The sequence below is a fragment of the Copadichromis virginalis genome, linkage group LG20, assembly GCF_057382275.1.
Source record: "Copadichromis virginalis isolate Kocher_CV1m ecotype Utaka linkage group LG20, C_Virginalis_male_GT1.1, whole genome shotgun sequence".
In the NCBI taxonomy this organism is placed as follows: domain Eukaryota; kingdom Metazoa; phylum Chordata; class Actinopteri; order Cichliformes; family Cichlidae; genus Copadichromis; species Copadichromis virginalis.
The window spans coordinates 12,272,690-12,286,282 of NC_140637.1; the positions used below are offsets into that span (position 1 = coordinate 12,272,690).

General features: G+C 39.7%; 1 protein-coding gene across 1 annotated transcript; it reads right to left on the reverse strand.

Annotated features, from left to right (window-relative positions):
- Positions 1–188: 188 nt before the first annotated feature.
- Positions 189–3,437, reverse strand: szrd1 (SUZ RNA binding domain containing 1). Its single transcript, XM_085442900.1, has 4 exons — positions 3,305–3,437; positions 2,028–2,077; positions 1,539–1,802; positions 189–818 (listed from the first exon to the last, which is right to left on the reverse strand). The coding sequence occupies exons 1-4, from the start codon at positions 3,350–3,352 to the stop codon at positions 707–709; spliced, it is 474 nt and encodes a 157-aa protein (XP_085299026.1). The 5' UTR covers positions 3,353–3,437; the 3' UTR covers positions 189–706.
- Positions 3,438–13,593: the final 10,156 nt, after the last annotated feature.

Here is a 13,593-nt window from a genome sequence, read left to right on the forward strand (position 1 = left end):
CCACCAAATAAAGGTGGAAAACATATTTCCTATTTCTTAAAAACAGCAAATGCTATGTTTATTTTAAAAAACAAACTCAATATAAAAAGCTGCTCTAAACAGATTCTTGCGGTGTGTGTGTGTGAGAGAGACATACTTTTACCTGTTAGATATCAGAACAACCCTAGATTTGATAAAGACAAGCGAGAGAAAGATGAGATTAAAATTTAGTGAGCCAACAACTGAAAATTAAAAACACAAAAAGGTGACGTCTTATTGCTGGGAGAAAGCTGCTGCACAAGTACCAGCTCATCTCATTTTAACATGGCCCCTCATTTTTCCTCCTCTGTTTAAGTCTTTCTGTTTGTCCTTTTGGCATCCTCTGACGAAGCCACTTAGAACCGGAGGGGAGACAGATGGAGGTGAGGGGCTTTTCTTAAAGGGGAACATCACAGTGAGTCCAGAAAATGTCCATAATCACAGTGCCAAACAGATTGAAGTGGGGAGAGATGAGAGCATGTTTTCATTGGACTTCTTCCTGGAGTTCCTCGCTCCCTGTCGGTCCTAGACGGCTGTGAAAGAGGCCGACAGCAAGGATGCTTTACTTATAGATCCCCGTGTACGTAGGGAACTGAAGGAAGACGTTTTTAAGAATACAGTACTGCATTTGCTCTCAAGAGACCCTTTATCTCTCTCCCTCAGGGGCTGGGGGGCCCTCTAGGTGCACTTATCTGTGCTGTCGGAACCCTTGGGTGCCGTCTGGGCCGGTTGGCTGCCGGACAGTGTGACTGTTTGATCTGGTGTCCTCTGAAGGCAGTGTAGAGTTATTGTGCCCTGGTCTGGCATGAAAAAAGAAAAAAAAAAAGAAACAGGAATAAATTAGAGACAGCAGTCTTTTCCATATGCCAACAGCTTGACACAAACTGCACACAACTCACTGCCAGTTGGCAACGTTCAGTCATAGTTTTTGTTTTGAATGGACGTCCTACTCCAGAACTGTCCTACTTAAAGGATTCCTGTCGTGTCACGAGAGACAAGTACCAGCACACGATTTTACAGTTTTGTCTTTAAAAAACAAACTTTCAACTTTTACACCACTGCACTTTGGTTGCATTAACACTGATTCTGGCAAAACCCAAATCAAATGAATAGAACTTCCTCTTTTTTATTCAAATAATGTCACATTAAGTAATGCAAAGGATTAGGAAGCTTTCTGTGATCAGTGTAAGTTTCAACCAAAACCAAAAGATATATTAATTAGCCGTAATCTTCAGAGCGGGAGGACATGAAGTCCACCCATCCTAGTAACCGTGTCCTCAAAGCTCCTGTTTATCCAAGAGTATAGATTACAAGTGTCAAATCAAAACTGTAAATAAAAACAACCCCGTTTTGAAATTGTGATAAGAGACTCCCTTGCATTTTAGACTGAAACACAAACTTCATACTTGTGCCTGTGCATAGGTTGCTGTTCTGTCAAATGACTGCTAAGCTCCCTAAAGTAAGCAAGCATTTTGTTAGGCTGTGATTAAAACGCCTCAGTTATATTTGATGAGTATTACCTGTCTATGTTGGGCTTATCCTGTGGCGTCTCCTCTGGGCAAGCGCTGCCCAGTATTCTCTTCCTGGCCTCGGCATACTCTGCTTCTCTCTGGGCCAGGGATTTGACCTGCGGTGTAGGCCTGTTCTGATTCGGGCCTGAGGTCAGAGAACCGTTACTCGCAGGCCGCTTCAAAATGCGTATCTGGGGTGGAGGTGCAGCTGGTAAGGAGTCGTCCTGTATTACCATGGTTTTCTTCAGAGATCTTGAAGAATTGCTGGAATCCCTGGAAGCAAAACAACAGAGGCCGTCCATGTAAATTTACTTACATGACAGATGGGAAGAGGCCGCTACAAATGAGTGCTAATAAGTTTAGAGGATAGAATTAAAGTCTTTAAAAAAAGTTGTATTAACAAAAGCAGGTATTGCTATAAATGGTACAAGTATAGTGGGAACAGCAAGAAGCATAAGAACACAAATAACATTTTTCTTCAACCTTTAAAATCCTTACTTTTCTTTCTGGCTGATCCTTAGCTTCTCTTCCAACCGTTTTTCCATTTCCTGTGTGGAAAACCAGCATGCATGGGGATACATATAAACAAATGAAACTTTCAAGATAGGAAGAAGTTCAGCAGGCAATAAGTGGGAAAGTGGATTGAAGTTGGGATTCAGTTACAAGCTATTTATACATATTCACAGCAGCTGCCAAGTCATAACAGAGTGAGTGTTCCGCCTGCTAACATTAGCCGCCTGATGTTGCCAACGAAAACTAAATGTAGATGTTAGCAGAGGTACCGGCGAACCCCCAGCAAGATACGTTAAATCAACCCGCAAGTTCAACCTGAGGAGCTTCTGAAGTTCCGGCCAACCCCAACCAAGAGCCACGTTCGTGACGTCACCAGCTAACGAGCGTTTGCCAAACTACCGTGACTACAGCTACCTACTGTTAGCTGAGTGATACCAACTGACCAGTTGGGTGACATAACTAGATATCAAACCGGGAACTAGTTGACAACATGGCCGAAATAGTCGAGCAACAGCCTGGCCTTGTGAGGAGAGGGGGAGAACACGCTGAACAATACAACCACTTTCAATCAGGCCCCACGACAATGAACATCAACGTAGCGGTACCTATTTAAAGAAGCTTATATTCACTTTCTGACAAATTTCCTCCTTAAATTGACTTGTCGCCATCCACGGGCTGCTTTGGCTCTGACGTTACCGCGGGGATGTCATTTTTTCCAAGATGTTTTAAGCTTTAAAAATGTATGCCGAAATGAATATGAGGCAAATTTAGATAGGAATATGGACTCTGGTGCTCTTCTGCGAAGTGCCTATACCTGCCGACAAATAAACTGACTTTATTTTGACACATTTTCTACGCGAGCAGTAAATGGCTAGCTTAGCATTACATTAGCCAACTTGAACCTTAGCATTTCAATTGGAATTCCGGGGTTTAGCTCGCGTCAGAAGCCATAGTGCTTAGCTCGCCAACGTTAGCTAAAAATCTAGCACATTAACGACATTCAACGCGAAATTATTCCAAACAGCTTCAGTCGTTTGCTTGGCAAAGTCCGCGTTAAGCCTGGTTCAGTGTCAAGCTATTGCTACTTGTTCGCCAAGTTTCTTACAGCTAACATTAGCTTTAGCCACATTGTTGGCCCGTAAGACCCGTTAACGTTGAACAGCGTTATGGGAACTTCTTAAAGCTAACCCCTTCGTTAAAAAGAATCGCCTAGAAGCACATGTGTCTTTAACCGAAGCTACATTGAGACATTTGTTATTTACCCCACTATCAGCAGCTTCTTCCCAACTTTCAGCGATCTCCTCATCCATGTTACATTTTGCTCAGACACGCTGTAGAGTTAGGTGAACCGTCCTCCTTCAGGTCCGCCTCCCGGCTGCCTTCACACAGTGACGTCACGATCACGGATTTCCCCAGAGTTTGACGCTGATTTTTTTTTTTAAGGCCACACTACATTTCAGTACAGTCTCGGTAAACAGAGCATTTATATTATGCGTAAAGTTATGTGAACTGTGTTCAACAAAACAGTGACTTCTTCATTGTTAACAGCTTTATGATAACAAAAGGCGCACCGTTTTCAGAGACAGTATAAAGACAGAACTCGGAGGACATTTGCGTATTCTAGTGAAATTTCTTAGCCAAACCCCATATACAGATGTCAGTATTTTTAACCAGTTGTGCTACATGACATCTTTGTCATAAAATGACATGTACTTTTTATGCCCTTGCATTAACATCTGTGGTTTAAATTTTACATTAGAAAGCGAGGTAAAAACGTCCATGTGGCTGCACAAATAATATGGCTCGCTATTTAGTGAGCCTCAGAAATCATGAATTCATTCATTATTTTTCCATCTGTATTCCTTCTCCGTGCTAAGAAGATGTCTAAGAAAAAGTCATCAGTGTTCTTGAATTGAGAGAATAATTTCCTCAGCTTCGAGTCCTTTTTTGTCATATATGGCAGCAAAATTTGCTGGATTAGAGCTCATGTTTATAATCAGACCTTATATATTTATATATAAGCATATATTTTCTCAGTGATGATCGCTTCTTTAATTGCATAAAATAAAGAAGACCCACTGTCATTTGTAGTAGAAAGTCAGACTGATTGATGACACAGCAAGCTGTTAAATTATTGTACTGTACTTGTTATCCAGAGATCTTTATTGCTACCGGAGTTACATCTCCTTCCTCATTATCACAGTTTTGTTCATAGATAAGAAAGACTTTTAAATTGCTCTTAAAGTGATTTACACCGGAACCACCGGAGCTAACCTGGACAAAAAGAACATGAACTCAATAAACTCACTGATGTGCATGTCAGTTATAGTGGCAGTATGTGCCCCATTGCAGCCAGATATATTTCTGTTTTACAATGCAACAGAAATGTGCTGCTGTTTTTTGTTTTTTTTTTTACATTTTACTCATTTATTTTTGTAAACAGCATTTTATACTGTACATATTAGGTAGAATATGTCCTACATCTCATTTCAGTGGAGACATTTTTGTAGATTCAATACTTGTAGGATATTAGTGTTCTGAATAAAGACATGAAGGCGATCTGAGTGCAACACTTTGAAATAAACACAGAACTAAAAGTCAAGTGTTTGTTTGTTTTTTCGTTTACCTGGGATCTTTGAGGAAGGATTGGCACACAGCTGTGGCTGTGAGCACAGCCGCCTTCTGTTATGGCAGCCAATCAGAGAATAGCTGCTTTTAAGAAAAGATGGCCTTAAAGGGACAGGAGCTAAAACAGTGGATGTTGTTTGGAAGCTCACTGAGGGCAATTATAGGATACATAAAGATTATATTTAAACCATCCATCCATCAGTTTTTCTACTGTATAAATGGTAGAAACGGATGAACGTATGGAAAAGTGAACCATACAAAAGCTACCCTATAGATAAGGCAGAGTAAAAGAATAAAAATGTAGAGCATTAAATGTGCACTTTCAAATCTTTCATGTCATTTCCTAGTCCAAACAGCCTGTCCACTTTGTTCTCATGTTACAAATAGGTTAATGTCAAAATGTCAGTGAAAGATTAGATGCCCTTATAGTTTAATATTTCAGGCGTAATAAACACAAAGATATGACTATGGTAAATATCTGGAGCAGGTTTTCCAGAGGGTAATCGAATGCATGAAATAAACAACAGACACTGTATGAAAGTAAAAGTTGGATTTATTTGAAACAAAAAGTGAGTTCTCAAAGCAGAGCATTAGAAGAAGGAATGATTATAAAGGAGCTGCAGTGAAACGTCCAGCAAACTGAGTTTAGTTAGACATTATTCAGATTCATTCAGAAATACTACATTAGATGCTGTTGTATTTCTAACCTAAGCATCAGTCAAGGATGCCACAGTTAGTTTTGATTAACTTAATTTCTCTTTTTAAAAGCAGAATTTTATGTGCTACATGAGTGTTAAAAGTCTCCATAATAAGGATAATTCATCATTGCTGCTTTTTCTGCTTTTTAAGATAATTGTAATGCACTAATAACTGGGACATTAAATTCCTGTGTAGTTGCTGGTGAATGTTTGTGGAGAGTGTTTCACAAACTATAACAAGTCAACTGCTGCAGTCACTCCTTTTTAAGAAGCTGTGCAATCAGCCAGTCCTGCACAGTTTAACTGATGATTGTGTTTAGATGCATTTCTGAAAAGTGGAACACTCATCTAGGAGCTGCAAATACCGTTGAATGTACAAATCAGTATGTCTTTGCTACATAATGCTGGAAAACTAATTACGGGCTGGAAAGCCTAATGAAATCAGTGTGCAGCAAAAAAGGAAAAGGCTGTCTAGAGTTCAGAAAATGCTGTCAGTGCTTGATGTCAGTTAAGAGTGAATTTCCTTTGAATGAATGAATTTGGCAAGAAACATTCAGACACAATTGCATTTTAAAATACAGCTGAGAGCTACAGAGTTGATTTGAATTCTGTTCAACACAAAGATTTTCACTGTTAATGTAGCATTGTATAAATTCATGGTTTGTCCATGCACTTTTATCTTGTGATGGCTTCCTTCATTCTACGGGCATCGATGGATGTGGTATCCAGTCACGTATCCTATAATGTAAACAGTCACCAGTGCAGCTACAGCTCCTGCAACCTTCACTGCTATTCCAATGTTGCCGGTGCACATTCTGTTGTAGATCCTGTGAATGGCAGAGAAAGGGAGGAAGAATCAATTATTTAGTGGTCCAGGCTTAAAAGGTTAAAACAATACTTGTGGGTATATTTTTTGTATAATGCTGAATTTGAAACTGAATTTGCAATGCCCCCCATCAAACCTATACATTATATTTTTATGTTTTATCTCATGTGTGTAGTTCTGTTTCTATTCAGTGCATTGTAGCTTTGCTTCTCTATACCACTAGGAAATATGCAACTTTAATGTCATGCATCATTTCAAGTCTCACCTTCGCAGAACAGGCTGTGAAGCCTCCACGTTCATATTGATATTTTCCTCATTCCAGCGGTCGTATTGCACGCTGGGGGTACCGTTGGACTCCATGTGAAAACTTCTCCTTCCTTTCAGAGACTGATCTACTGGAATCACTGCTCACTCACTGCTTCCCTGTACAGGTTCACTGTGCTCTGAAACAGCGAGTTCAGAGAGAGTTGTCTTGGTGTATATAACACAATATCAAGTGTCCATAAAAGACTTTTAGGTCATAATCTTGATCATAATTTTGAGATTTGTGTGCAAATCTGTTTGATTATTACCACTAACTGATGTAATATTCTACACAGGAGATTGCCAAATGTTCAAAAATCAGTTTTCACTTCATATGCTAATGTTTATATAAAGATCTTGCTCACCTGTAGGAGTCTCAAACAGTCACCTCCTTGCTTAGGAATCTCTGCTCTCAGGCACTTTTAAATCCAAGCCTGAGATCAAAAGCCCTGCCTCCTGCTTGGTATGAGACCTTGGCCATAGTACATGTCAGTCTGTCATAAATGCTTTGGCTGTAATCTTGCTCTTCTTTTTTCACCTCATTATATGTCTCTTTCTCAGTTATAAAACCTGGTGTGGTTCATTATAGTCTCCGGTTTCATCCTGCACATCCTGTGCAGATAGTAGACTACAGATGAAATAAAAATGTTAATGGTGATGGTCATGATACTCCCCTGTGCCAGAGAAAACTCGATTTGTTGTCTTTTGTTGCCTTTTCCTTGGCTGCACTGCAGAGAGCATTAGTGATCCAGTTTGATGGGGTTGGAATAACAGCACCCTCTGGTGTTTGTAGCATCATGGCCAAGCGAAGCTTGTGTTTAAAAAAGCCGCTCATTACTTCAACGTTCAACACAGTGATCTCTGGTGACATCTAGTGGCCACAAATATGAAGAACAGCTTGAATCTAAAAATTAAATGGCTTCATTATGACTGACCAGTGACCACTCCATTGGAGTTCCCAATTCTGTCTAATATTGGGTCACGCTTGTCTTGCTTTGAAAATGGGGGAAAAAATATGTCTATTTGTTTCATTAATAAATTTAAACTATAAACTTTTCTTATTTAAACATGTGTCATGGTGTGGTCTTTCTTTGCTTGTGACTACTTGATGTTGGTAAATACAATAGATGAAAGATACATATGATACACATTATGGAATATGGTTCTGCTGTGAGGTCCTGCCTCCATGTACTTATACAATTAATCATGAGACAGGTATGTTTATAAATAAGATTATATTAGGCCAATTTTCTTATACATATTTTTGACCAGGGGAAAGGGAAAATGCTTATGAACTTGTAAAGTAAAAACATGCTGCATTTAGGATTAACCTGTTTGGTTTTATTAATTTAAAACAGAAGAAGCTGGAGTGCAGATACACTGCAATGCAAGTCGGTAGAGATGCAGGTATACGGTCTACCTGGGTCCCACAGGCTATCATCTAAAAAGACTAAACACATTAAATTGCTGCACATTTTGTTGAATAACATTTTAAGATTTTTTTTTAAAATAAAATATATATTTTATTTTTATTAAAATTTAAAGAGTCAAATGGAAGTCTTTCTAAAGTTTTTAAATGATATTTGTACTATGAAAAGCAGATTTTTGTTTTGTTAAAACATTTTACATTTTCACATTTACAGATAAAAAAAAAAGCCCCCCACACAAAACAAAAAGCAAACAACAAGAACAGAAACCTAGCAAACCCACTCGAATGACTAAAATCAACCACCTCCTCCCTTCCTCGCTGGCTCCATATCTCTCAATAAAATGATCAGTGGAATGATCAAACCCCACGAATGATTCATTTCCTTATAAACCACAGAATACAGTGTGTTGTTGTTTTTTTGGACGCACAAGCCGGAGCGTCAGCTTTGAGCGGGCATCACTACTAACAGGTCTCCTTACTTCTCTTACTCACATTTTCTTTGCATCTCTATGAGAGAAAGAAGCACGGTTTAAAGATCAGTTGCTTTTGTAGTGCATTCCTCTCAACTTCAGTAATTTGAAATGATTTATCTCAGATGTGAATTAGGCCTTTGTGCAGTAAAAGCGCTAAAAAAATAACGTGGAAAACTGATAATAATGACAGGGATGAATGAATGGATAAAGAACTCAAATATAACACAAATTTTGTCACCCAAAACCACAATAAAAAAAGCTTGGCCAATGTCAATAAAATGTCAATAACATAAGATTTCAATTGCAACTCATTTAAAATGTTTTGGTTTTTTTTTTTAATTTAAAACAGTGGAATAACAACACATCAAATGTTGTAACTAAGAATTTATTTTCTTTTTCAGGCTTTTACCTTTGATTTAAGTGGATTGATGGAGAATTTGTTTTTTAAATCTTTAAAAGTATTTTATACATTGAGCTTAAATTTCACAGCGATCATGTATGTCCAAACTTAACCAATTTACAAACCTTAAAATTCTTATGAAAATCAGACATGGTCACACTAAAGGCCTTTGCTGATTTGAGATGGCTCTACGAGCTTTGAGCCCAGCAGAGAGATTCTTCTGGGTTCACTGTTACACACGATAGTGAATGAAACTCACTAAATCTTCCCAGCTTTGTTGTATGCCTCCAGAGATGTAGTGGTTAACGTGTCTGCTTAATAAAGAATTGCTAGTTGGATTCCAGCAGCAGATAACTTTGGGGTTATGTCAGAAGGACACTGAGTGTAAAACTCTTCCAAATCAAACATGCAGAGCTACCTGCTGTGACAGGGAACAACCTACAGTAGTTTTTTGGCAACTTGAGGTTGCAAAACTTTGTCAAATGACTGACTACAAGCCTATGCAGTCATTTTTTTGATTAAGCAAACTTTGTTCACTGTGTAGTTCTTTATTTTTAAATGAAGTGATGATTGTAGCCAACAAGGAAGGAGCTTTCTCTACAGTGTATATCCTAATATTTTAAAAATGAGATTAAGGGAGCATTTTTCTTAAATCTCAGCTTTTCTTTTCTAGCCTTTGTAGCAGATTATTGTTGTTTCATAACTCTACAAAAGTTCTCGGTTATCGTCCTTGTTTCGTTGTTTTATTGCGAAAACCTTAGTTTAGAGAGGACACTTTTTGCTTTTTTGACAATTCTGTGCTTTATTGAAATAAAGTCTTGTGAACCACGTTATTTCTGTGCCTCTGCGGAAATTCCGCTAAGAGTCTGTCTTGTGCGGCCCAGTTAAAACACAGCACAGGAAGTCTGATTGGTTAGAATTCATACCACATAGCCAAGAATACTGTGAATTCTACTTACAGTGGGGCAAAAAAGTATTTAGTCAGCCACCGATTGTGCAAGTTCCCCCACCTAAAATGATGACAGAGGTCAGTAATTTGCACCAGAGGTACACTTCAACTGTGAGAGACAGAATGTGAAAAAAAAAAAATCCATGAATCCACATGGTAGGATTTGTAAAGAATTTATTTGTAAATCAGGGTGGAAAATAAGTATTTGGTCAATAACAAAAATACAACTCAATACTTTGTAACATAACCTTTGTTGGCAATAACAGAGGTCAAACGTTTACTATAGGTCTTTACCAGGTTTGCACACACAGTAGCTGGTATTTTGGCCCATTCCTCCATGCAGATCTTCTCGAGAGCAGTGATGTTTTGGGGCTGTCGCCGAGCAACACGGACTTTCAACTCCCGCCACAGATTTTCTATGGGGTTGAGGTCTGGAGACTGGCTAGACCACTCCAGGACTTTCAAATGCTTCTTACGGAGCCACTCCTTTGTTGCCCGGGCGGTGTGTTTTGGATCATTGTCATGTTGGAAGACCCAGCCTCGTTTCATCTTCAAAGTTCTCACTGATGGACAATAACCATATCCAACTTCTTAATAGCAATGAACTGGTCTGCATTGGTGCATCATATCTTTATTCTCTTTCCCCTCCTGCCCCCCCCTCTTTCTTAAATAGATAACTATCATATCTGATATCATATCTCACAGTACAATAATATTGAATGGGTTGCATTGTTGTATTTTGTCATGTTTCTCAGGTCTTTGTCTGAATTTCTACGAACATTATTGCTAAGGATTGTCTTATTGCATTGGAGTCACACTGGGTTAAATATGTACACTTGGGTTTTAAGGGGTATTTATTATTTTCTTATTTTTTTTGGGTTGTATGGAAGCCCCAAACGCAATTTCATTGTTCTTGACAATGACAATAAATAAATAAATACTAAATACTAAATACTGGAAGGAGGTTGTGGCTCAAAATCTCACGATACATGGCCCCATTCATTCTGTCCTTAACACGGATCAGTCGTCCTGTCCCCTTGGCAGAAAAACAGCCCCATAGCATGATGTTTCCACCCCCATGCTTCACAGTAGGTATGGTGTTCTTGGGATGCAACTCAGTATTCTTCTTCCTCCAAACACGACGAGTTGAGTTTATACCAAAAAGTTCTACTTTGGTTTCATCTGACCACATGACATTCTCCCAATCCTCTGCTGTATCATCCATGTGCTCTCTGGCAAACTTCAGCCAGGCCTGGACATGCACTGGCTTCAGCAGCGGAACACGTCTGGCACTGCGGGATTTGATTCCCTGCCGTTGTAGTGTGTTACTGATGGTGACCTTTGTTACTTTGGTCCCAGCTCTCTGCAGGTCATTCACCAGGTCCCCCCGTGTGGTTCTGGGATCTTTGCTCACCGTTCTCATGATCATTTTGACCCCACGGGATGAGATCTTGCGTGGAGCCCCAGATCGAGGGAGATTATCAGTGGTCTTGTATGTCTTCCATTTTCTGATGATTGCTCCCACAGTTGATTTTTTCACACCAAGCTGCTTGCCTATTGTAGATTCTCTCTTCCCAGTCTGGTGCAGGTCTACAATACTTTTCCTGGTGTCCTTCAAAAGCTCTTTGGTCTTGGCCATGGCGGAGTTTGGAGTCTGACTGTTTGAGGCTGTGGACAGGTGTCTTTTATACAGATGATGAGTTCAAACAGGTGCCATTCATACAGGTAACGAGTGGGGGACAGAAAAGCGTCTTACAGAAGACGTTACAGGTCTGTGAGAGCCAGAGATTTTCCTTGTTTGAGGTGACCAAAGAAAGACATCTACAGTACGTATACCTCCGACCTGCCCTTTCAACAATCCAACAGATCAAGAAGCGTAAACCTTTCTGAAACTTCCTGCAAGTCTTGTGCAATACTTATTTTCCACCCTGATTTACGAATAAATTCTTTACAAATCCTACCATGTGAATTCATGGATTTTTTTTTCCACATTCTGTCTCTCACAGTTGAAGTGTACCTCTGGTGCAAATTACTGACCTCTGTCATCATTTTAAGTGGGGGAACTTGCACAATCGGTGGCTGACTAAATACTTTTTTGCCCCACTGTAGCTGGACCTTATTTCCCTTTGTAAAGTCTGGATTTTTTTTAAGCTAATAATTATATAATAATTATAGTGAAAATATTTCCCTTACCTTTATGGAGGACCACAAGAGCCACACGCATCGAAATAAAGAATTCTGTAATTAAGTAATAAATTGTAGAATAAATTTGTAAATTCCTTTTTGAATTCCAATTTTTAAAAAAGTGATTTTAAAAATGTTTTTGAAAAACCTCATTTCAAAACCCATTTTTTAAATTGCAATTTAAAAAAGTGATTTTAGCCTCAGGATTTACACTTTGCCCGACATGGATTATGTGACGAATGAAGGGACCCTGCAGTGAAACGAGTGTGTGCCTCTTTATTCAGCCTCACCACCTGTTGAAGGTAATGTGCTAACATGACCAGTGTTGGACAGGTTACTTGATCAGTAACTAATTACTGATTACTTCCCCCAAAAAGTAATTGCGTTACTTTACTGATTAATTATTTTTAAAAGTAATTAGTTACTTAGTTAAAAACTAAGGTCAGTACTTCCACACTTTAAACGCTGTCATACTCTCTCCCGCACTCGATATATTATCCGTTGTTGATCTGCACACAGCTGTTGCCACGAACGTGGCACTCGTTTACGTCATTGTCATGAGACACTCTCGCAAACAAAATCACGGTTTAGCAACACAGTAACGCAGCATGCTTACAGGAAAGTAACAGTAATCTAATTATCTTTTTTGCAATATTTACTTTACTGGTTAAATGGTCGGGTTCCCGGAAGTTTAGCGCACCCAGGTTCCCCTTAGCAGAGAAGTTACAGATATAGGCACACCGAGGGATCAAACCTATGAAATCTCTGTTTCGACTCTGCTAAGAGCCCGCCTGTTATTACCTTGCGCTACATGACGGGCTAGTAGAAGCAATACAAAATTCCTATATTTAAAGTGCACGCTCGGGCTCTCTCTTGCTCGCTCGCTGTGTGTGTTTAATGTGTGCATACTTCAAGCGGTATACACGGGGAACAGTGGGGGGAGTATCCCCCCAAAGGAGGGACAAAGGACCCCCTGATGATCCTCTACCAATCACATGAGCCAAGGTGTGAAAGCAGGTGTGGGTCACAATCAGCCAGGGATTTGGGTGAGCACATTGGGACACCTGGCCCCACCCTATCATGTGATTTCCTGAGGTCAGATGGCCCAGGGTGTGAGTGGGCGTTAAGGCGTCTGGGAAGGGATCTCAAAACTGGATTATAGATGACAGACAGTTTGTATCGTAAACCACCGCCTCTGTTCAAAGATGGTCGCTCACAGTGGACATAAATGGCTTCTTTCACTCCTCTTTCAAACCATCTGTCCTCTCTGTCCAAAATGTGAACACTGGCATCCTCGAAAGAGTGACCTTTGTCCTTTAGATGCAGATGGACCGCTGAGTCTTGTCCCGTGGAGGTGGCTTTTCTATGTTGTGCCATGCGCTTGTGAAGTGGCTTTTTGGTCTCTCCAATGTAGAGTTCTGGGCATTCCTCGCTGCACTGTACAGCATACACCACATTGTTAAGTTTGTGTTTTGGAGTTTTCCAAATGAGTCATCAAGCAAACAGGCATGTGCTTTGACTGTGGGAGAAATTAAGACACGTTTTGTTATGCTTTGTCTTTGAGGGGAACTTAATTTTTTCCCCATTCCGTTTTCGGTGGTGAAGAGTGGGCACTTTCCTGGGAGACAAAGGACTCGCTTCAATTATTGCTACAGGTAATA